At 43.0% G+C, this 24,318-nt stretch overlaps 1 protein-coding gene across 5 annotated transcripts in view; it reads right to left on the bottom strand.

Annotated features, from left to right (window-relative positions):
- mta3 (metastasis associated 1 family, member 3) overlaps positions 1-24,318 on the bottom strand; it is a 236,151-nt gene that overhangs the window by 4,825 nt on the left and 207,008 nt on the right. For 3 of the 5 annotated variants that reach the window (XM_048535934.2, XM_048535930.2, XM_048535932.2), the window contains one exon: positions 13,421-13,486. The exons of 1 other annotated variant lie outside the window; for it this stretch is intronic. In XM_048535934.2, coding sequence (XP_048391891.1) covers positions 13,421-13,486 — 66 coding nt within the window. Of the gene's footprint in view, positions 1-10,094; positions 10,209-13,420; positions 13,487-24,318 lie in introns of all 5 variants that reach the window. One more of the 5 variants, XM_048535933.2, reaches the window with a different exon arrangement.

The following is a 24,318-nucleotide window of genomic DNA, read 5'->3' as shown; positions in this document are numbered from 1 at the left end:
CACAAGTGATGAGACAGTTAAGGGGACACCTGTTCACATATAAAGAACAAATCTGAGGAGCTAAAGCAGAGATCATCACATCATCCCAAAAAAAAATAACATTTGAAACCAGAAGACAGAAATAAGCTATGACAATGAGATAAATTTTAGATTGCAGTAGCAAAGTTACAACACATTTATGCCTCAATTTGTCAATGGCTCATCCAATAGTCTTTTGAAATTCCTTCAATGTGGCATTCTCTCATCACTATGATGTCCAAGCTTCTCAGACTGCAATTTCAACTGTGGTGCTTTATGCTTCCTCAGTTTGTCCAGAGCAAAGGATAAAATCAACAAGTTTCCTCTTCCATTCTCATTCTTCTACTGTCCTCATAGTCTTCCAACTACCTAGTAAGCCACTGCTTATCATTGTGCCCATATATAAATAATAGTGGAGCTAGAGGCCTGCTTTACATTTTCCTCCCCATCCCAAAATGGAGTCATTAGCTAAGTTCAGGGCAACAATGGAGAAAAGGCAAGCAGCAAATTAGCAATGACGATATAACTCACTGGAATAACAAATATGGTTGAAGGTTTTGCTGTTCGTATTGAATTCATGGTTTATGATTAAATCTGAAATAAAATGACTATGTCAAGTGACTTAAAAATCGGTGCAAAGCTTTTGTCAGTAAACTTGCGCTTACACAGCCTACTTGGTCCTCAAATGACTTGGTCCTCATCTTTTCTAGTTCACACTCTCTTATTCACATATTGTGACCAAAATGTATATTTCAAATTTTTTTTCCTTTTTCTCATATTTGTAAAAATGTAGCAAAATAAAACTAATGATTAAGTTTTCATAAAACTACAGCATACCTTAAAGAATACTTTTAGAATAAGTAGTGTTGAAAAATTGGTTTAAAATCAAAGATACACAAAAGACTCAGAAAGGACAGATATGTGACAATGTTAATTAGAATAAAATTTATTCACCTATGGATAGGAAAGTCAAACTTTGCAGGTGGTTTGAAATATAATAGCAGATAAGGAGGTGCTGGAATTTTCACTATCAACGCAGGTAAATCGAGTTGGAAAATTCAACAGACCTGTTTCACAGAATAGTACCTGAAATGGGACAATTTTCATTCCTGTGTAATGGGGTGCTGAGTGAAGTCAGGGCTTCTGCCTCAGGCACAGACACAGCATGACCATAGGGGATGCCAAGTGACGAGGTGGTTTAAAAGACCCGCTTGGTTTCCATGCATTTGGTCTGAGGTCTGCTGTTGAATATTAGGCCCTCACCCATGCCCCACATCTGCTTCCCCTCCCCCACTGACCTCTTTGGCACCTTATACTTTCCACTGCAACCAATGCCCCATCCCACCCCTTTGGCCCCTCAATCTCTATGTCATCCCACGCTCCTACCTACCCTCAACAGTGTCTGACACCATCCTATAAAATGTATGAAAACACTGCAAAAAGGCATTCAGAACATTTTTAAATCTGCTGCTGTAACAATCCTATAAAAGTGTCCATCATACAGGTATCTAAAATATCAATAACAGAAACTGTAAGCACTTGACATTTCTTCATTTTGTGTAAATAAATTTTGAACTAATGACAAAACACATCAAAAAATAAAAGCCAAGCCTTCACGGAAATGTGGGTTCTAAACCTAGCCTCATTATGCATTGAAAGGTGTTGAATTGTTAACAAAATTGACTCAGCTAACCAATCAGTTCCCCTCTTCCTATAGGAAAAACTGCTGTGTCTACTTGAATATTCTTGCTTTTGTCCTGATAAGTGCAAGATGAAATGTTTTGGCAACACATCTTCTCTTCCAGCAACATCAAAGTGTTGTATCAGAGATAATGGGAACTGCAAATGCTGGAGAATCCGAGATAACAAAGTGTGAAGCTGGATGAACACAGCAAGCCAAGTGGTATCTTCAAAGTGTTGTAATTGTATCAGTGATATCTTTGTAACATACATTTCTTCTCTAGGAACCTGGCATTTACTTAGAAATGACAAAATTGGATTAAAAACCAACTTCTATGTGGAAAGAAATCTGGAGAATTCTCTCTGTACCCTTAAAATTATTGATAGCCATCTAAGATACTATTCATGTCCAGATTAAATGTTATATGATACAGACGTCGCATCCAAAATGATCTCAGGCCCAAAAGAAACATCAGCAACAATGTCCTGTTAATGTTTTTGGATCAGAAATTTCTATGTTCACATTAATACTATAAACATATCACAGTACAATTACACCATTCAGGCAGGGTGTCAGGATAACTCCAAATTTTGAATCTCTGAACTTGAATTAAACAATAATTTGTATTTATACAGCATCTTACTTCAAAAGAGTGTTAACAACAAAATTTGACTCCAAACCATGTAGAACAGAACAGAACAGAAGACCAAAAGCTTGTTTAAAAAAGGAGATTTTGAAGATTATCGTAAAAGATAGAAAGATGGAAGTTAATGAAGGGAGATTAGAAGCTCCACAAAGAAAAAAAAATATACTATCTGATTTCCAAATTGTTATTTATCAATGGTTTACGTACATATTAAGACTATATGACATTGGATCAAGTGACCTACTTCTGTTCCATTCAGTCTGTCTGCCAATCAATTTCTGCCCCCCCAAACTACTTTGTTTTCTCTCCCTGTATTACAATAGCATAGAACATTGATTAGTATTCATACAGAATAGACTCTTAGGAAAATGTGCCACACTCCTGAGAATTCCCAATTTGTAGCAAGCATTAGTTTTCAGGCTTCAGTTTTCAGCGGGAAAATGAATTCACCTTCAGAAATAGACCAGTCCATACTACACAAACATGTAGAATGGTTAACTATGAAAGTTTAAGAAGAAGATTGTGCGATGATACCAGAAATCTGAAATAAGTGACAACGTTGAAAACACTCAACAGATTAGGTAGTATCTATAGGGAGAGAAATTGACTTAGGACTTCAAATCAATAACTTTCAATTGAAACTGATTAAAGTTAATCAACCTAAGGTTTTGGGGATAGAAACAGCACTTTGAGGTTTTCAGAAAGCTCATCAATGGTGGGAGGATAGCTTTGTGCATTATCCAGGATGAGGAGAATCTTGAAATCCATGTGATGTTGGTGCAGAGACTCTTTTGGCATTAACACTGCGAATGTTCAGGACAAAGCCCGCAAAACGATCATGTGCTGTTGACATGCACTCTTCTGCGCACATATGGCATCATGTTATAGCCAACACATGTTCATGTTTTAGAAATAGCATTCCCCTATTTGTCAGTCATAATATAGCCAATTCGCATTGCTGAACATGCATTATAGCTGAAACGACTGTATCCACATTTTGTAAGTAATTTGTAATATATCTGCCATGAACACAGCTGCCAACACAAAGCAAAATCACCTGGTAAGTTATTCCACAGACAAAAGCACACTAAAAAAATCTTACAATGCACTATTAAGGAAACCTGAAAGCAAAACTGCAATCCCTGCCTAAACAGGGGCGCCAGCTTGTATATTAGAAGTGTGTGGGATTAGGAGAAAGCGAGTTGTGAACAAGAGGATTAAGTCTGAGGTTACCATATCTTCAGTAGCTTTAGTTCTGTCGTTGGCCACAGCATCATTAGTACCATCTCAATAAAGGGTAGGGTATGCAGGTACACTTCTCACTCTCCTAATAGCTCCTGATGCCTAAAGCTTTTTATTTATTCATTTTATTTATTCATGGGATGTGTATTTTTTCATCCATCAGATGGTGTATTCTTTAGCTGCTGCAGTCCACAGGGAGCAACTACACCCACAATGTTGTTAGGGCTGCAATTCCAAGATTTTGACTTGGCAATTGTAACGGAACAGCAAAATAGTTCCAAATCAGGCCCTTATGCAGCTTGGATGGGAACGTGCGGATGGCATCTTCTGTCTTGTCTATCTAGGTGGGAGAAGTTGTGGGTGTAGAAAGTGCTGTCTAAAAAAGCTTTGGTGAGATGTTGGCAGTACATTTTGTAGATGGCACACACAGTTGCCACTGTGTATCAGTGATGGGGTACAGAATATTGAAGGTGTTAGATGAGGTGTCAATCACCTGGGCTACTTTGTTCCAGATGGTATCAAGTTTGAACATTGTTGAGGTTACACTCACCGGGGTAAATAGAGAATATTCCATTACAATCCTGATTTGTTGTAGGTGGTAGCAAAGCCTTGTGGGGTCAGACAGTGAGTTATGCAGCACAGAATTCCCGTCCTCTGATTTGTTCTTGTAACCACAGTTTTTAAATATGGTTGAGCCAGTTCAGTTTCTGGTTGACGGTAAGCTCCAGGGGGTTGTTAGACAAGATCAGTGATGTTAACGTGGCGCCAATGTTACTTGCCCTTATCAGCCCAAACCAGAATGTTGTCCAGGTTTTGTTTAATTTAAACAGGAATCGCTTTACTATCTGAGGAGTTGCGATTGATGTTGAACACTGCACAATCCGCAGCAGACACCTCCAACTTTGACCTTGTGTTGAGGGAAGGTTGTTGCTGAAGCAGGTGAAGATGGTCTGGCACAGTACCCTGAGGAACTGGGGGCTCTTGTAGCACAGTGGTAGTACAAAGAACAAGAACAGTACTACACAAGGAATGACCCTTCAGCCCATCAAGCCTATAACTGACACATAAGGCCTCAAGGCAGTCCATATCTCTCTATTTCCTGCCTATTCACATATCTGTCAAGCTGCTTCCATCACCTCATCTGGCAGCACATTCCGGGCACTTAAACAGCTCTAAATTTAAAAAAAAACTTGCCTCACACATCTCCTTTAAACTTTGCCTCTTTTAGGTTAAAGGTATCTCCCCTTGTAACTGACATTTCTGTCCTGGGAAAAAAAAAGACTTTGACTATCAATTCCAGTAGTGTTCTTGTCATTTTGTAAACTTGATCAGGTCACCCTTCAGCCTCCAATCTAAATGGGGATTTACCCTCAAACAGCTACCCCCAATTTATGTTCCCCAGTTCCTATTTAATATTGTCACAGTTAGCCTTCCCTCAGTTTAGTACTTTCTTCTGAGAACTATTCTTAACCATCAGTTAATTCCCCACCTCTTTTACATCTCTCTCTGTCTCATCTGAAACGTCTAAATCCCAGAACATTCAGCTGCCCGTCTTGTCCCTCTCTCAACAAAGTCTCTGCAATAACGACAATATCATAGCTGTGTTTACTAATCCAAGCTCTAAGTTCATCTGTTTTATCTGTCCATCTCCTTGCGTTAAAACAAATACACTTCAGACCAGCAGTCCCTCCATGTTCAGTAACCTCTCCCTGGCTACCTTTCCCATTAGCCTCACTGGCCCTAGTCTCTAACACTAACCTACTGCACTGGTTCCATCCCCCTGCCACACTAGTTTAAACCCTCCTGAACGACACTAGCAAGCCTCCCTGCCAACATATTGGTGTCCCTCCACTTTAGGTACAACTTGTCTTTCTTGCAGCTTTCGAAGCGCTCTGGCAGACATCCCAATGATCCACATATCTGAATCCTGCTTCCTACATCAGCTCTTTAGCCATGTATTTAACTGTACTATCTTCCTATTCCTAGCCTCACCAGCACAGGGGGTAACCTTAGAATACAACCCTACAAGTCCTGCTTTTCAACTTACTACCTAACTCCGTTTGCAGGATCTTGTCACTCTTACTGCCTATGTCGTTAGTACCACCATGTACCACAGCCTCTGGCTGCTTGCCATCCCTTTTGAGAATGACCCATAACTGTTCAGGGGCATCTTTGACCCAGGAACCTGGGAGGCAATGCACCATTCTGGAGACTCTTCTGTGGCCACAGAAATTGCCTATCTGTGCCCCTGATGATATATTCCCATGCTGCTATTGTTCAACTGTTCTTTGACCCTCCCTGCTTTACAACTACGCAAGCAATGATGTCAGCGCCCTGTTGCTGCTGTTGTCATCCCCTGACATGCAATTTAGCATCAGTTGGTTGGATGGTTAGTTTGCGAAGCAGTGTCATGCCAACAGCATGGGTTCAATTCTCATCACTGACTAAGGATACCATGAAGGACATACCGAGGTATGGTGGCTCTCAGGTTAAATCACCATCAGTCGTCGCTTCCTAATGACAGGGGAGCCCTATAGGCTGGTCAGACTATGCAACATAGCAATGACTTTAATGGCACATTCCATCACTCTACTTCTGACTGAGAGTAGACTGACCAGGCTAAATTTGCTCTACATTTTCTGGCCAGGACGTACGTGAACACTGTTCCACATTGCCAAGTAGATACCAGTGTTATGACTGTACAGAACCAGCTTGGCTAGAGAAATGAGTAACCAAGAAGAGAAATGAGTAACCAATCCCACCCACAGCCTCCAACCTCATTGTTCCCCCAACCCCGCACAGCCCGTTTCTATCTCCTTCCCAAAATCCACAAACCTGCCTGCCCTGGTCGACCCATCGTCTCAGCCTGCTCCTGCCCCACCGAACTCATCTCCACCTATCTGGGCTCCATTTTCTCCCCTTTGGTCCAGGAACTCCCCACCTACGTCCGTGACACCACCCACGCCCTCCACCTCCTCCAGGACTTCCAATTCCCTGGCCCCCAACACCTCATATTCACCATGGACGTCCAGTCCCTGTACACCTGCATTCCGCATGGAGATGGCCTCAAGGCCCTCCGCTTCTTCCTGTCCCGCAGGCCCGACCAGTCCCCCTCCACCGACACTCTCATCCGCCTAGCTGAACTCGTCCTCACACTCAACAACTTCTCTTTTTACTCCTCCCACTTCCTACAGACTAAGGGGGTGGCCATGGGCACCCGCATGGGCCCCAGCTATGCCTGCCTCTTTGTAGGTTACGTGGAACAGTCCCTCTTCCGCACCTACACAGGCCCCAAACCCCACCTCTTCCTCCGGTACATTGATGACTGTATCAGCGCCGCCTCTTGCTCCCCAGAGGAGCTCGAACAGTTCATCCACTTCACCAACACCTTCCACCCCAACCTTCAGTTCACCTGGGCCATCTCCAGCACATCCCTCACCTTCCTGGACCTCTCAGTCTCCATCACAGGCAACCAGCTTGTAACTGATGTCCATTTCAAGCCTACCGACTCCCACAGCTACCTAGAATACACCTTCACCCACCCACCCTCCTGCAAAATTCCATCCCCTATTCCCAATTCCTCCGCCTCCGCCGCATCTGCTCCCACGATAAGACATTCCACTCCCGCACATCCCAGATGTCCAAGTTCTTCAAGGACCGCAACTTTCCCCCCACAGTGATCGAGGACGCCCTTGACCGCGTCTCCCGTATTTCCCGCAACACATCCCTCACACCCCGCCCCCGCCACAACCGCCCCAAGAGGATCCCCCTCGTTCTCACACACCACCCTACCAACCTCCGGATACAACGCATTATCCTCCGACACTTCCACCATTTACAATCCGACCCCACCACCCAAGACATTTTTCCATCCCCTCCCCTGTCAGCTTTCCGGAGAGACCACTCTCTCCGTGACTCCCTTGTTCGCTCCACACTGCCCTCCAACCCCACCACACCCGGAACCTTCCCCTGCAACCGCAGGAAATGCTACACTTGTCCCCACACCTCCTCCCTCACCCCCATCCCAGGCCCCAAGATGACATTCCACATTAAGCAGAGGTTCACCTGCACATCTGCCAATGTGGTATACTGCATCCACTGTACCCGGTGCGGCTTCCTCTACATTGGGGAAACCAAGCGGAGGCTTGGAGACCGCTTTGCAGAACACCTCCGCTCAGTTCGCAACAAACAACTGCACCTCCCAGTCGCAAACCATTTCCACTCCCCCTCCCATTCTCTAGATGACATGTCCATCATGGGCCTCCTGCACTGCCACAATGATGCCACCCGAAGGTTGCAGGAACAGCAACTCACATTCCGCCTGGGAACCCTGCAGCCATATGGTATCAATGTGGACTTCACCAGTTTCAAAATCTCCCCTTCCCCTACTGCATCCCTAAACCAGCCCACTTCGTCCCCTCCCCCCACTGCACCACACAACCAGCCCAGCTCTTCCCCCCCACCCACTGCATCCCAAAACCAGTCCAACCTGTCTCTGCCTCCCTAATCGGTTCTTCCTCTCACCCATCCCTTCCTCCCACCCCAAGCCGCACCCCCAGCTACCTACTAACCTCATCCCACCTCCTTGATCTGTCCGTCTTCCCTGGACTGACCTATCCCCTCCCTACCTCCCCACCTACACTCTCTCCACCTATCTTCTTTACTCTCCATCTTCGGTCCGCCTCCCCCTCTCTCCCTATTTATTCCAGTTCCCTCTCCCCATCCCCCTCTCTGATGAAGGGTCTAGGCCCGAAACGTCAGTTTTTGTGCTCCTGAGATGCTGCTTGGCCTGCTGTGTTCATCCAGCCTCACATTTTATTATCTTGGCTAGGGGCACAGCTAGCTTTGCAGCAATTATCTTTGGTACAATTGTCAGGATGTTGTCAGGGCCCGTAGCTATTGCAGTATCCAGCACCTCCAGCCACTTCTTGATGTCACAGAATGAAGAAATTGACTAAAGGCTGGCATCTGTGATGCGGGGGACCTCGTAAGAAGGAAGAGATGGATCATCCACTTCACACTTTAGGTTGAAGATGCTTATAGTTGCTTCAGCATCACCTTCTCACCAAGGTGCTGGTCTACCTAATCACTGATGATGATGATATCTGTGGATCCTCCTTCACTGAGCACCTAACTTATGACTACCATTCATGACCAGATTGCAGAATTTAGATTTGTTCCACTGGTTGTGGGACTTCTTCACTTTATCACATGTTGCTTGGCATATAGTAAGTCATGTGTTGTAGTGTCATGAGGTTGACCTTTTTTAGGTTATGTGGATGATATGCTGGGGCATGACATTATCGATTGTGGCTGAATACAATTCTGCTCCTGCTGATGGCCCACACTGCCTTGTGGATAACCAGTCTTCAGTTGCTAGATCGGTTTGACTAATACCTCATTCAGTATGGTGGTAGTGCCACACAACACAATGCAAGCTGTCTTCAATTTGAAACTGGGACATCTCCAGTAGAACTGTGCTGTCACCATTCCTACCGCTACTGTATATGGGCAGATCTATGTACTCAACGTTGATTGGTCAGGACAAGGTTAAATATGTTTCTTCCTCATGATGATTCCCCCATTGCCTGCCACTGCTGACTCGAGCAGCTATTTCCTTGAGGACTCAGCCAGCTCAGTCAGTATTAGGGCTATCAAGCAACTGCTATTGATGGATGTTGAAGCTTCCATCCAGGGTACATCCTGTTGCCAGCCTCTGAGTATCCGCCAAGTGGTGTTCAACATAGAGCAGAACTGATTCAGTGTTGATGGTAATCAGGAGGTTTCCACACTCGTTCAACCTGACACGAGAGTTCAAGAGATCGAATTCAAAGTTGAGGACAACCAAGGCAACTCCCTCCTAATTATACACACATTATGCTGCCACTTACGTTAGGTATGCACTGCCGATGAGTCAAAACATACCCAGCGCTGGTGACAGTGATGCCCAGGACATGATCTATAGGGTATGATTCCAGGAGTTTGACAATTCAGAGAGCCTCTCTGATGAAGGGTCTAGGCCCGAAACGTCAGCTTTTGTGCTCCTGAGATGTTGCTTGGCCTGCTGTGTTCATCCAGCCTCACATTTTATTATCTGACAATTCAGACTGTTGCTTCACTAGCCTAATAAGACAACTCTCCCAATTTTGTGACAAGCCGCCAGGGTGTTAATAAGGAGGAGGTTGCAGGGTCACCAGAATTGCGTGTGTTGTTGTCATTTCTGGTGCCTAGGTTGACACTGGATGGTCTGTCTGGTTTCATTCCCTTTAACAGACTTCATGGCAATTAGGTACAACTGAGTGGTCTGTTAGACCGTTTCACAGGGCAGTTTAGAATCACCTAGTCAAGAGTCAAACACAGGCTAGACCAGGTAATATTTTCTTAAAATTTTCCAAAAAGGACACTGGTTTACCTGGTGGGCTTTTCTTCCAGCAATTGCCAAAAATTCACGATGACCGTTACGCAGGTTATTTATCTTAGACTTATTAACCCAAATTCAAATCTCACCATCTGCCATGGTGTGACTCAAACCCATGTGGACAGAGCATAAGCACAGATCTCTGGATTACGGATCCAGTAGCAAAGCCATCACATCACCATCTTCCCTTGTGATACCTTGTCCTGCAAGAGACAGGGAAATGTTTCACAGAATGTGATTAAGTGATGTGGTGGTCATAGTTAAATAGTTGGCAATGTGTGTAAACTTGATGGGAAGCTCTGAAGGCTACCTAATGTCAAGCCCATAAATGAGCCCTCACGGAGTATGTTGGAAATTGACTGTCAGAAAGGTGCAGCACTAAGCAGTCCCACTACTGACTGAGCTAGTGACTGGTAGGATTCAGCAATCAAAGATCCATTGGCTTTGATCACTTATGTAAGGACATTGACTTTCTTGCAGAATGAATGTAGGTCCTTGGGACCTGACACCTGGCATTGAGCTTCATCACTATCTGTCTCCATTGCCTTTTTAATCAGTCTTGAGAATTTCTTACAAAGACAAAACACTTTTATTGCTTTCTACTTCAAACATCAAGGCCTCCAGCACAGCATCTGAAAACCTCAGACTGCACAGCAAAAAGCTTTCTCCCCCCAGAGTGGGGGACTGAATTACTAGGGGTCATGAGTTCAAAGTGAGAGGAGGAAAGTTTAAGGGAGATATGCATGGAAAGTTCTTTACACAGAGGGTGGTGGGTGCCTGGAACGCGTTGCCAGCGGAGGTGGTAGACGCAAACACGTTAGCGTCTTTTAAGATATATGTGGACAGGTACATGGATGGGCAGGGAGCAAATGGACACAGACCGTTAAAAAATAGATGACAGGTTAGACAGAGGATCTTGATCGGCACAGGCTTGGAGGGCCGAAGGGCCTGTTCCTGTGCTGTAGGTTTCTTTGTTCTTTGCTGTCTCTTTTGAGTTAGGCCTTTCTACAATTTCCCAGATCAGAATTATTTCCTGCACAGGAACCTGCTCTGTATTAAAACCTTTTGAATCAGCAAGTGGCACAAAATTAGTACGATGCCTGCATTACAATGAACAAAGGGGGGGCGGAACATTGCAATCCCTGCAAATGTCTTTCACAACTTTCCATTTTTGACTCCATTAAATGCAGTTGAGAAAATAATCAAGACTTTTTAAAACAGACTTTTATTGCACTGGACTTACTTATGACAACTCACAGTACATCCATGGAATAACTTGGGAATCCGTAAGATTCCACATGAAAACATTAAGGAAACGGGAAAATTGTAATTGTAGTTCCTCAAAACAGGCATTTAAGTTCAAATGTTAGATTGAGAATTTCAGATCTCAGCTGGGAAAGTTCAACTCTCACCATTTAAAATCTCTTCTATTAGGATCACTAATATGAAGTGCCCTGGAATATTGTATCACAATTAAAGGGACATAAAAATACTAAATGTTGCTGGGCATGTTTGCAGATGTGAAGGGAATGAATCAATAGGAAGAAGGCAACATTGAACATTTGCCCCTTCACCTGTGACACCACGGCAGCAGCGAATACAATAAACATCAAACATTACAACATCTCACTAAGCATCATCCAACAGTATCTTCCAGATACAAAACCTCTCCAATTCAGGAAGACAAGGGCAGCAGACATATGGAACATCACCACCTGTAAGATTCCTTCCAATTCCCACAGCATGCTGAGCTGGAACTATATCGTCACTCCTTCAATGTCAATAGATCAAAATTTTGGAACTAAAGCACTGAGAATGAGAAAAGGACTGTAATGGTTCAAGAAGGTGACTCTCCACCATGATCTCACTTTCTCAGGGAAAATTAGGTGTGGGAAACAAATATTGACCTTACCAGTAATGTCAATGTCCCAATAACGAAGATATAAGCAAACATAAGGCCAACTGTAAGAGATGCAAGTTCAGTCACCTCCATATGCGTTACTTAGCCCCAAAGGCATCAAATTTCAGCTGCCACACCAGTAACACTGATGTTCTTTGGTGAACTAGTAATTTAGTTACAACTTAGGACCCATATGAGCTTTGGATCAGTACTCACTAAGAACTAGATGGATACAGTCCAAAATCACAGCATTATAGTTACCACTCTCTTGCTCTTCCTCTGATTTTTCTTTCATCTTTTGCTCTTAAAAATATTTAAACACTTCCTTTTTCAGTGAAGCAAGAAACGGGAAGAATAGGTGGGAGTAGGATCATTTTGTCCGTATTGTCACAGTAGTGATTGTAACGAGGTCAGTCAGCTGGACATCATAGAATATGAGTTCTCTGATTGAGGTTGTTAATGTGGTACAATCAGGGAGCTCTGGCTGACAGATAAAAAGGGGAGCATCACAGACACTGACACTCCGATAGCTGGCAATGAAGAGGCAATACTAAAGTCAAGGACAGTCCACGGGCAAATAAAGGGTGACTTGATGACAGGATACTGCCCTCTGTGGAGTTACTTCAGTCACCAATAGATTGCTAAAAGTTAATGGAATTGCTGGTCGTTTATTGTAGTGAAGTTTTTGGGACATACCTGTGTGCAAATCGACTTGCAAACTTCCTTGCTTTACCACTGCATGATGATACTATCACTTTAAGAGGTGTATTTTGTTTCTATTTTATGAAGAAAGGTTGAGACACAGATAACGAGCAGTCTGTTCCAAACCAATAAAGTAAACGGCTTGTGAGGCCTTGGGGTTCTTTTTTAAAGTTGGAACAATGGAAGAAGTATGAATGATTGGGCTCATAGAACCAGGATTTTAATTTAACTTTGGGGTTGGGATTTTGAAGCTGTGATATATCTGTCCCTGATGCAGCAAAACATCTGACGTCTCCCTCTCTTAGTTTTCTCGGGATGTTTGTTCCTCCTGGGCTACAGAAACATTGCATGCAAGACAATCTATTTACCTGAATTTGCCTTTGCTAAGGATGTGTTTATGGGACGTTACTACCTTGGAATAGCTAACTAGTTAGTTTATATATATTCTTGATAGGCATTTTGATAGTTGCCGTTAAGCTGTTTTTTATTCTTGATGTCTGTATTTCAACTGGACTGTAAGAATAAAGTGTATTTTTTTTCAAGCCTGGTAGTTTGACAAATTGAATTGCATTGGGAACACAATGCCTTACGCTTGCCTTTAAAAATAAGAAAAGCTGGGGTCATAACTATCTTAACATATTTTGATGGGGTTTGATTTGGCCCATAACAATAGTGACTACACTTCAAAAACATACTTAATTGGCTGAGAAGTGCTTCCAGACATTCTGAGGTTGTGAAAGGTAATACAAATGCAAGCTATTACTTCCTTTCTTACAATCGCCTGTTCACATTGTATACAAATACAAAGACAACTTATCTGCCATTGTCACACACACAACTGACTTCCTGACTGCTGAGGAACTGGAACTGGGCATCCATCTGTAAAACAAAAATATCATATATCATCTGCCCATAATAAAATTCTACACCTGACCTGAAATAAGGTGTGGTTATTTTTAATAATAGCTATTACTCTAAATTCACTTTAATCCAAGAAAGAACAATATCTGGGAACATGGCTCAATAGCTATATCAGTAAAGTTTTGGACATTTTACGAAATCGATCCTTTGCAAACAACTCCTTCTATACAAGTTTAAAGAAGCAAATGATCCTGTGGAGCAATTTATTGAAGCATTTGCAATAATGAAATGATTTAGAGAGAATATGAACTCATAGCGAGGCCAAATGAGTAATGTTTCAAGCTACCACAATCTCAAGCTCGGGTTTCAATTAGGCATACACCTTTTCTTTTCCGTTCCAACTATCCCACATCACTCATCAGCAGAATTCAGGTTGATCGCAACTCATATCAAAAATAATCTTTGTTTGGATTTGGCCAGTGGTTGAACTGTACAATGCCCTTCTTGCCACTAACCCTTCCCATTTAGAATTTAGGGTATACAAGAGATTTTTTTGCTTACATTTTCCTTTTCTAAGCACTCAAGAGTTTCCAGAGAGCCATCCTGAAATGACCTCAAATTAATTTACAAATCGATTTCCCCCTAAAGAATTTGTTGGCCAGCCAAGAATGAAGAGTACGTAAATTTCAGCAACTGACAAAGACAAAGCCACCTCAATGACACCCTCATCTGCCTAGCCGAACTCGTTCTCAGCCTCAACAACTTCTCTTTTGATTCCTCCCAATTCCTACAGACAAAGGGGGTTGCCATGGGTACCCTTGAGGGCCCAAGCTATGCGCGTCTCTTTGTAGGTGACTCGTCCGTACCTACACTGGCCCTAAACCCCACCTCTTCCTCCGTTACATTGATGACTGTATCAGCACCACCTTGTGCTCCCACAAGGAGCTCGATCAGTTCATCCACCTCACCAACACCTTCCACTCATACCTCAAGTTCACCTAGACTATCTCAAACACCTCCCTTACCTTCCTGAACCTCTCTGTCTCCATCTCAGGCAAACACCTTGAAACCGATGTCCATTTCAAGCCCACCGACTCCCATGGCTACCTAGAATACACCTCCTCCCACCCACCTTCCTGCAAAAATGCCATCCCCTATTCCCAATTCCTTCGCCTCCGCGGCATCTGCTCCCAGGATGAGGCATTCCACTCCCGTACATATCAGATGTCCTCATTTTTCGAGGACCACAACATCCCCTCCTGCAGTGGTGAAGAACGCCCTCGACCATGTCTCCCGCATTTCCCACAACTCATCCCTCACACCCCGTTCCCGCAATAGCCACCAGAAGAGAAGGCCCATTGTCCTAACGTACCACCCCACCAACCTCCGGATCCAACACATCGTCCTCCAACACTTCCGCCATCTGCAATCTGACCCCACCACCAAAGACATTTTTCCCACCCCACGCTTGTCTGCTTTCAGAGGGACCACTCTCTCCATGACTCCCTTGTCCGCTCCACACTCCCCTCCAACCCCACCACACCCGGCACCTTCCCCTGCAATCGTAGGAAGTGCTACACCTGCCCCCACACCTCCTCCCTCACCCCCATTCCAGGCCCCAAGAAGACTTTCCAAATCAAGCAGATGTTCACCTGCACATCTGCCAATGTGGTATACTGCATCCGTTGTACATGATGTGGCTTCCTCTACATTGAGGAAACCGAGCGGAGGCTTGGGGACCGCTTTGCAGAACACCTATGCTCAGTCCGCAATAAACAACTGCACCTCCCAGTCGCGAACCATTTCAACTCCCCCTCCCACTCCTTAGACAACATGTCCATCCTGGGCCGCCTGTAGTGCCACAACGATGCCACCCGAAGCTTGCTGTAACAGCAACTCATATTCCTCTTGAGAACTCTGCAGCCCAATGGTATCTATGTGGATTTCACAAGCTTCAAAATCTCCCCTCCCCCTACTGCATCCCAAAATCAGCCCAGCTCATCCCCGCCTCCCTAACCTGTTCTTCCTCTCACCTATTCCCTCCTCCCACCTCCAGACACACCCCCATTTCTTTCCTACTAACCTCATCCTGCCCCCTTGACCTGTCCGTCCTCCCCAGACTGACCTATCCCCTCCCTACGTCCCCACCTATACTCACCTCTACCGGCTCCATCCCCACCTCTTTAACTTGTCTGTCTCTTCTCCGCCTATCTTCTCCTCTAACTATCTTTGATCTGCCTCCCCCTCTCTCCCTATTTATTTCAGAACCCTCTCTCCCTCCCCCATTTCTGATGAAAGGTCCAGGCCTGAAACATCAGCTTTTCTGCTTGGCCTGCTGTGTTCATCCGGTTCTACACTTTGTCATCTCAATGTATTTCAATAAGCCTGTAGTGACCACCAATTAAGCAGCAGAGGGAGCTGGTCTTACAAGTCAATAATCTCAAGCATTTAGTCTGACTCGCCGGACATTGAGGTGAAGATTTAATTTTCATTTAGTATCCCGTATTTATTTGTCTAATCTACTTGCCGATTTTCAGTCTGTCCCTTAAACTAAAAGTCAACCAATGTTTAAGTATTAAGGAGTAGAACAATGAACAATTTGATCTTTCAAAGAAAACTGATCAGGAGGGAGAAAGTACTAAAACCGAGATGTAATATTTTTGAACTTTTTTTTAAAACATACAAAACACAAGCATACAGAAAACTATGCAAAAGCAACAGTAAGTATTAAAAAGTCAAAGCAGAAAATGCATTTACCACAAACATCTGTTAGTGGACTGTTTAAGTGCTGCTCTCATTAAGAATTGAAATGTATTTAGAACAGCTTCAGAATGCTTGATAGAGCTGCAAAAAATGCATCATTTTTGTGAATAGACTTGTTCAGCAAGCAGTTCCATTCCTAAACAGATGAAGTGTTTGTTGACACAGCTTTAACAGTGTTCTGATAATAGGAGAACAGACATACCCTGACAGATGTGCCAAGGACTTACTCAAATGTCCTGATGCATTGACTATGTGGTAACTGGCCTGGGAGTTTCAACTTTTGATGATGTTTACCATGCATCAAGAACCCTTTGACAGTAGGTAACCATGAATTTGTGTCAGATGCTTTAGAAGGCTCTAACATAACTAACAGTCAGTCAGGAAATATCAGCAAGATTAAAACCTGCTTGAAGATTTGGCTGTTTTACTGACCTTCCAATCATTCATACTGACAAACCCCTACCCCTTTCATTCACACTGACCCCATCCTGACATCTAAATTTACTCCAGTCCACCAGCTGACAGTACTGCCCCACCCAGCTGTCTTCCCCCAAGACAGCAGACTCAACCCTTACCTGCCACCGACACTCTCATCCACACTCCTAATCCCAAGATGAAAGGTAGGGCAAATGAAAAGGAGTGGAATGATAATCCAACAGTGATTTCTGTTCCTCGAAAGATTCAACCTATTGTGTCTTAATAAGAATGACAAACTTATAGTGCCTTTTCCAAAGGCTACAAGCATCTGTTCTGCTCTAACAGTAGCTTCCATTATTGTGAATGATTGATGACATGATGAAACTAAAGCACTGGGAGCATTTATTTCTAGATTTCTTCACAAATTTAACTCAACTCTGAAAATTAATAAACACATTCACGTAAGTTACGCACAATATAATGGGTGTTCAGAACTCTGCAACGCAGTGCATGAAATTCTTAGTTGCTACATAAATGCTACTGCAATTATGTGAAAATATGTTTATACAACATGCAAAAATATTTAATTTCTTAGAAATTGGATACCATAATATAATCTGATTAAATGAGCCACATGAATACAAAAACAACACTGATTACAAAGCAAGGCAGCTCATCACCACCACCTTCATAAGGTATTTAGGACAGACAAAAATTGTTGGCCAGCTACTTAAGTGCATGCCCCACAAATGAATAGAAAAAAAATGCACATTTTCATCAAGCATTGCACAATGAGTCATTGGCTAAATTTATTTTAAAAGTTACTGGCACATATAACTATTCTTTCAACTTTTGAGCTAGGTTTAATTCCAGCCAGCTAATTGTTTACAAGTGTCCCATTCAAAACCAGGTGCATGTACTGCCAACAGAAAATCATACCTATTATTCCAAGTAGTGCTTCATTGCATTTTTGAAATGTTTTTAAAAGCTGGCATGTGAAATCAGAAAGGCCTGAACAGAACTGGTGAGGGAAATCAAACAATTACTGCAATACAATCTTCTAATGTGAGAATAAAATTCAATGTTTGGAGTAGTTTTGAGAGAGCTGTAGTCTGTGTCAAACAAAGAAGAAAGAAAATTACAGCACAGGAACAGGCCCTTCGGCCCTCCAAGCCTGCGCTGATCAAGATCCTCTGTCGAACCTGTCATCTATTTTCTAAGGGTCTGTGTCCATTTGCTCCCTGCCCATCCATGTACCTGTCCAAATATATCTCAAAAGACGCTAACGTGTCTGCGTCAACCACCTCCGCTGGCAACGCGTTCCAGGCACCCACCACCCTCTGTGTAAAGAACTTTCTACGCATATCTCCCATAAACTTTCCTCCTCTCACTTTGAACTCATGACCCCTAGTAATTGAGTCCCCCACTCTGGGGAAAAAGCTTTTTGCTATCCACACTGTCTACACCCCTCATGATTTTGTAGACCTCAATCAGGTCCCCCCTCAATCTCCATCTTTCTAATGAAAATAATCCTAATCTACTCAACCTCTCTTCATAGCTAGCACCGTCCATACCAGGCAACATCCTAGTGAACCTCCTCTGCACCCTCTCCAAAGCATCCGCATGCTTTTGGTAACGTGGCGACCAGAACTGTACACAGTACTCCAAATGTGGCTGAATCAAAGTCCTATACAACTGCAACATGACCTGCCAACTCTTGTACTCAGTACCCCGTCCAATGAAAGAAAGCATGTCATATGCCTTCTTGACCACACTATTGATCTGCGTTGTCACCTTCAGGGAACAATGGACCTGAACACCCAGATCTCTCTGTTCATCAATTTTCCCTAGGACTTTTCCATTTACTGTATAGTTCACCCTTGAATTTGATCTTCCAAAATGCATCACCTTGCATTTGCCCGGATTGAACTCCATCTGCCATTTATCTGCCCAGCTCTCCAGTCTATCTATATTCTGCTGTAATCTCTGACAGTCCCCTTCACTATCTGCTACTCCACCAATCTCAGTATCATCTGCAAACTTGCTGATCAGACCACCTACACCTTCCTCCAAATCATTTACATATATCACAAACAACAGTGGTCCCAGCACGGATCCCTGTGGAACACCACTGGTCACAGGTCTCCAATTTGAGAAACTTCCTTCTACTACTACTCTCTGTCTCCTGTTGCCAAGCCAGTTTTTTATCCATCTAGCTAGCACACCCTGGATCCTATGTGACTTCACTTTCTCCATCAGCCTGCCATGGGGAATCTTATCAAACGCCTTACTGATGTCCATGTATATGACATCTACAGCCTTTCCCTCATCAATCAACTTTGTCACGTCCTCAAAGAATTCTATTAAGTTGGTAAGACATGACCTTCCCTGCACAAAATCATGTTGCCTATCACTGATGATCCCATTTTCTTCCAAATGGGAATAGATCCTATCCCTCAGTATCCTCAGTCTATATTATAAACCAGTGAGCCTTACCTCAGTTGTTGGTAAAGTGTTGGAAAAGGTTATAAGGGATAGGATTTATAATCATCTAGAAAAGAATAAATTGATTAGGAATAGTCAGCACTGTTTTGTGAAGGTAAGGTGGTGCCTCACAAACCTTATTGAGTTCTTTGAGAAGGTGACCAAACAGGTAGATGAGAGTAAACTGGTTGATGTGGTGTATATGGATTTCAGCAAGACGTTCGATAAGGTTCCCCACAGTAGGCTATTGTACAAAATGCGGAGGAATGGAATTGTGGGAGATATAGCAGTTTGAATCGGAAATTGGCTTGCTGAAAGAAGACAGAGGGTGGTAGTTGATGGGAAATGTTCATCCTGGAGACCAGTTACTAGTGGTGTACCGCAAGGGTCGGTGTTGGGTCCACTGCTGTTTGTCATTTTTATGAATGACCTGGATGAGGGCATAGAAGGATGGGTTAGTAAATTTGCAGACGACACTAAGGTTGGTGGAGTTGTGGATAGTGACGAAGGATGCTGTAGGTTGCAAAGAGACACAGATAAGCTGCAGAGCTGGGCTGAGAGGTGGCAAATGGAGTTTAATGCAGACAAGTGTGAGGTGAAGCACTTTGGTAGGAGTAGCCGGAAGGCAAAGTACTGGGCTAATGGTAAGATTCTTGGTAGTGTAGATGAGCAGAGAGATCTCTGTGTCACCCAGGTTGACCCAGGGCTGTTAAGAAGGCACACAGTGTTTTAGCTTTTATTAGTAGAGGGATCGAGTTCCGGAACCAAGAGCTTAGGCTGCAGCTGTACAAAACTCTGGTGCGGCCGCACTTGGAGTGTTGCGTACAGTTCTGGTCACCGCATTATAAGAAGGATGTAGAAGCTTTGGAAAGGGTGCAAAGGAGATTTACTAGGATGTTGCCTGATATGGAGGGAAGGTCTTACGAGGAAAGGCTGAGGGACTTGAGGCTGTTTGCATTACAGAGAAGAAGGTTGAGAGGTGACTTAATTGAAACATATAAAATAATCAGAGGATTAGATAGGGTGGATAGGGAGAGCCTTTTTCCTAGGATGGTGCCGGCAAGCACGAGGGGGCATAGCTTTAAATTGAGGGGTGAAAGATATAGGACAGATGTCAGAGGTAGTTTCTTTACTCAGACAGTAGTAAGGGAATGGAACGCTTTGCCTGCAACGGTAGTAGATTCGCCAACTTTAGGTACATTTAAGTTTCATTAGATAAACATATGGACATACATGGAATAGTGTAGGTTAGATGGGCTTCAGATCGGTATGACAGGTCGGCACAACATCGAGGGCCGAAGGGCCTGTACTGTGCTGTAATGTTCTATGTTCTATCTTCTCCAGTAGCTTCCCTACCACTGACGTCAGGCTCACCGGTCGATAATTACCTGGATTATTCTTGCTACCCTTCTTAAACAAGGGGACAACATTAGCAAGTCTCCAGTCCTCCAGGACCTCACCCGTGTCTAAGGACACTGCAAAGATATCTGTTAAGGCCCCGGCTATTTCCGCTCTCGCTTCCCTCATAAACCTGGGATAGATCCCATCTGGGCCTGGGGACTTGTCCACCTTAATGTCTTTTAGGATACCCAATACTTCCTCCTTCCTTATGTCAACTTGACCTAGAGTAAGCAAACATCTATCCCTAACCTCAACATCTGTCATGTCCCTCTCCTTGGTGAATACCGATGCAAAATACTCGTTAAGAATGTCACAATGGTGCACCGCAAGGGTCGGTGTTGGGTCCACTGCTGTTTGTCATTTTTATGAATGACCTGGATAAGGGCATAGAAGGATGACTCAGTGCATAACTTTCCTTCTTTGTCCTTAAGTGGAGCAATCCTTTCTCTAGTTACCCTCTTGCTCTTTATGTATGAATAAAAGGCTTTGGGATTTTCCTTAACCATGTTTGTCCTTTACTTGAACTAGATATCTGCAATGCTATTCACAAAGCAGAAACTGGAAAACACTCCTACTTTCCCTGAGGCTGACTAGCTTCGTCTTGTTCAGCATCAAAAAAAATTGCAGTAATTACCATAAAACAAAGATTTGCATTTATGTTGCATTATTCACATTGGAAAACATTCCAAAGCACTTCACAGGAACATTGTCAAACAAAATAGCACCAAGCTGCATCAGAAGGTATCAAGGGCATGACCAAAAATTTATAAGTTAACAAGGTGTAGAGCTGGATGAACACAGCAAGCCAAGCAGCATCGGAGGAGCAGGAAGGCTGATGTTTTAGCCAAGACCCTTCTTCAGAAGGTTTTTTTTCCCAGAAGGTTTTTTCTGAAGAAGGGTCTAGGCCCGAAATGTCAGCCTTCCTGCTCCTCTGATGCTGCTTGGCCTGCTGTGTTCATCCAGTTCTACACTTTGTTATCTCAGATTCTCCAGCATCTGCAGTTCCCACTATCTCTCAGATAATTTATAAATAATGTTTTAAGGGAGGAGGTGGCTAAAGAGGGAATTTCAGAGATCAGAGTGTAAGTAGATGAAGACATGGTTGACAAAGGAACAGCAGTTAAAATATGGACTGTGTGAGAGGCTTAGAATTGGAGGAATGTAGATTTTGTAATTATGCTTACCGATGTACAGCTTTTGTTTCATAGATTTGTTAATTTAGAAAATACACAGTATTATTGTTACATAAATAAGACTATCAAAAATTCACAAAAACAACTCAAACGGTCAAGCGATTTTTGTCTTTGCTCAGAGAAAATACAGCCTTCAGATTTTAAACATTTATGTGTTAAAGTTTCTGGCCTAAAACATCTAAATAAATAAGGAATACTTAACAACAGAAAACAAAAATTATAAGGAAAAGGTAAATGAAACCTAGATTCTGCGTGGAATCTATCACACACTGAAAATGTCCACATTAAATCACAAAATGTTTCAGAGCAACATTTTTTCGGATTACTGCTGTATGTTTGGAACATGGACAGTGCAACAAAGCAAGCCACAGCATAGGAACAAAAACAGAAATTGCTGGAAAAGCTCAGCAGGTCTGGCAGCATCTGTGAATAAAAAGTCAGAGTTAACATTTCGGGTCCAGTGGCCCTTCCTCAGAACGTTAACTTTGATATTTTCTTCACAAATGCTGCCAGGTCTGCTGAGCTTTTCTAGCAACTTCTGTTTTTGTTTCTGATTTATAGCATCTGCATTTCTTTTGGTGTTTATTAAGACACAGCACAGACCTATTTTGGTTTGAAGGGTCCTGACAACCTCAATTTTTAGTCCAGGTACACAGGTTCTCAGAAACATGTCATAAGCTGCCCTGGATGGACCGAGGTTTGGAACTTCAAAAGTACAGTTCCCGCGAATTCATCCCAGTTGTTTTAGAAGTTTTTAGGCTCCTTAGCCCATAACTAACACATAAAAACTCACCCCCCACCTACACCTAATACTACTTAATAACTACAAAGACCTCATCATCCCAACCTGTGCCCCACACAAATGCATGCACCCACAAGGGCGATGCAGTACAATACCACACACCCTCCTACCTTCATAGCCACTCAGCAGTATGCATAATGGACAGATCTCAGGGATCAGATAGATAAAAATAGAGAAAGATTTCTAAAATCTAATGGGTTTCTACTTACTAACACTTAATGCTACTGCAAACACCCCCATTCATGGAATTTTTTCAAAAATAAAATCCATTAAGTAACCACATCAAAGACAGAGAGTTATTTAAAACCTTTTCAAACTGTCAATTAAGAAGCGAAGCCAGCACTGATGAGCACCCTTGCAGTTTTATAATCTCAGCCAACATTCAAAATTACCCTAGTTGTAATACTAGCAATTGGAAATAATCAATAAAGAACATTTCTTAAAAAAAAGTAAGAATAAATGGTAATAGTTTCTTCCTAGCCTATAATCAGGTAAACTATCAGTCTGACAGAGTTGCTTTCCTTTTAACACTGACAGCTTTACCCTCATCTGTTCATGTTTAAAGGACCAGGGATTTAAAAAAAAATTAGGACATTGAAATCCCTCAACAGTATTTATGTCTACTCGACAAATTTGAGAGTTCAGTCCCTTGGAACGGCCAAAATGGGGCCTGTTTAAATGCAGCACAAATTTCAACTTGCCGTGATGAACTCAGGTCTTCTTACTGCATAGTTCAGACTCCTCCCATTTCCCTCAGCTGGAAACATACATACGATCATGAACGTTAGGAGCAGGAATGGGCTTTCTGGCTCCTTGGAGTCTGTTCTGCAAAAGGCAATCTCCTTTAGGCCTGAAGTGCCAAACATTTGATCTTTCAGAAATGGGGTAGGACCTCTATATCTGATTTGATTTGATTTGATTTACTATTGTCACATGTACCAAGGTACAGTGAAAAGTTTTGCTTTGAGTGCAGTACAAACAGATCATACCATACAAAGTTCATAGGGTAACAGAATAGAGAGGAATGCAATGTTACGGCTGCGGAGAAGGAGCACAAAGAGCAAGGTCAACACTGAATTTAAAATTTGAGAGGTCCATTCAGAAGTCCAACAACAGTGGGAAAGAAGCTGCCCTTGAATCTGTTGTTACTTATGTTTCAGCTTTTATATTTTCTGTCCGATGAAAGAGGTTAGAAGAGATTATAATTGATGTTGGAGGGGTCTTTGATTATACTGATTGCCTTTCTGAGGCAGCAAGAAGTATAGATGGAGTCAGTGGATGGAAGGTTGGATTGCGTGATGGACTGGGCTGTATTCACACACTGTAGTTTCTTACAGTCCTGGGGGGACAGTTGCCTTACCAAGCTGTAATGTACTTGGATAGAACACTTTCTATGGTGCGCCTATAAAAATTGGTAAGCATCTTTACGAACATGATGAATTTCCTTAAACTTCTGAGGAAGTAGAGGTGATGTTGCACTTTCTTGACCAGTGCATCAATGTTGCGGAACAGGACAGATAGATGATGATTCTAGGAACTTGACACACTTGATCACCTCCACCTCAGGACCACTGACATAGACAGGGACATGCCCTCAACCTGGCTTCCTGAAGTCAATGATCAGCTCTTTCATTTTGCTGATGTTGAGCGAGAGATTGTTATCTTTACTCTATCTCTTTCCTGTCTTGTCATTGTTTGAGATCTAGCCTACAATGGCGGCATCAAATTATCAAACTTGTAAATAGAGTTTGGATGAAAGTTGGCTATCCTGTCATGACTATACAGCGAGT

The sequence above is a fragment of the Stegostoma tigrinum genome, chromosome 9, assembly GCF_030684315.1.
Source record: "Stegostoma tigrinum isolate sSteTig4 chromosome 9, sSteTig4.hap1, whole genome shotgun sequence".
Lineage (NCBI taxonomy): Eukaryota > Metazoa > Chordata > Chondrichthyes > Orectolobiformes > Stegostomatidae > Stegostoma > Stegostoma tigrinum.
This window is presented reverse-complemented; position numbering and strand designations above follow the sequence as displayed.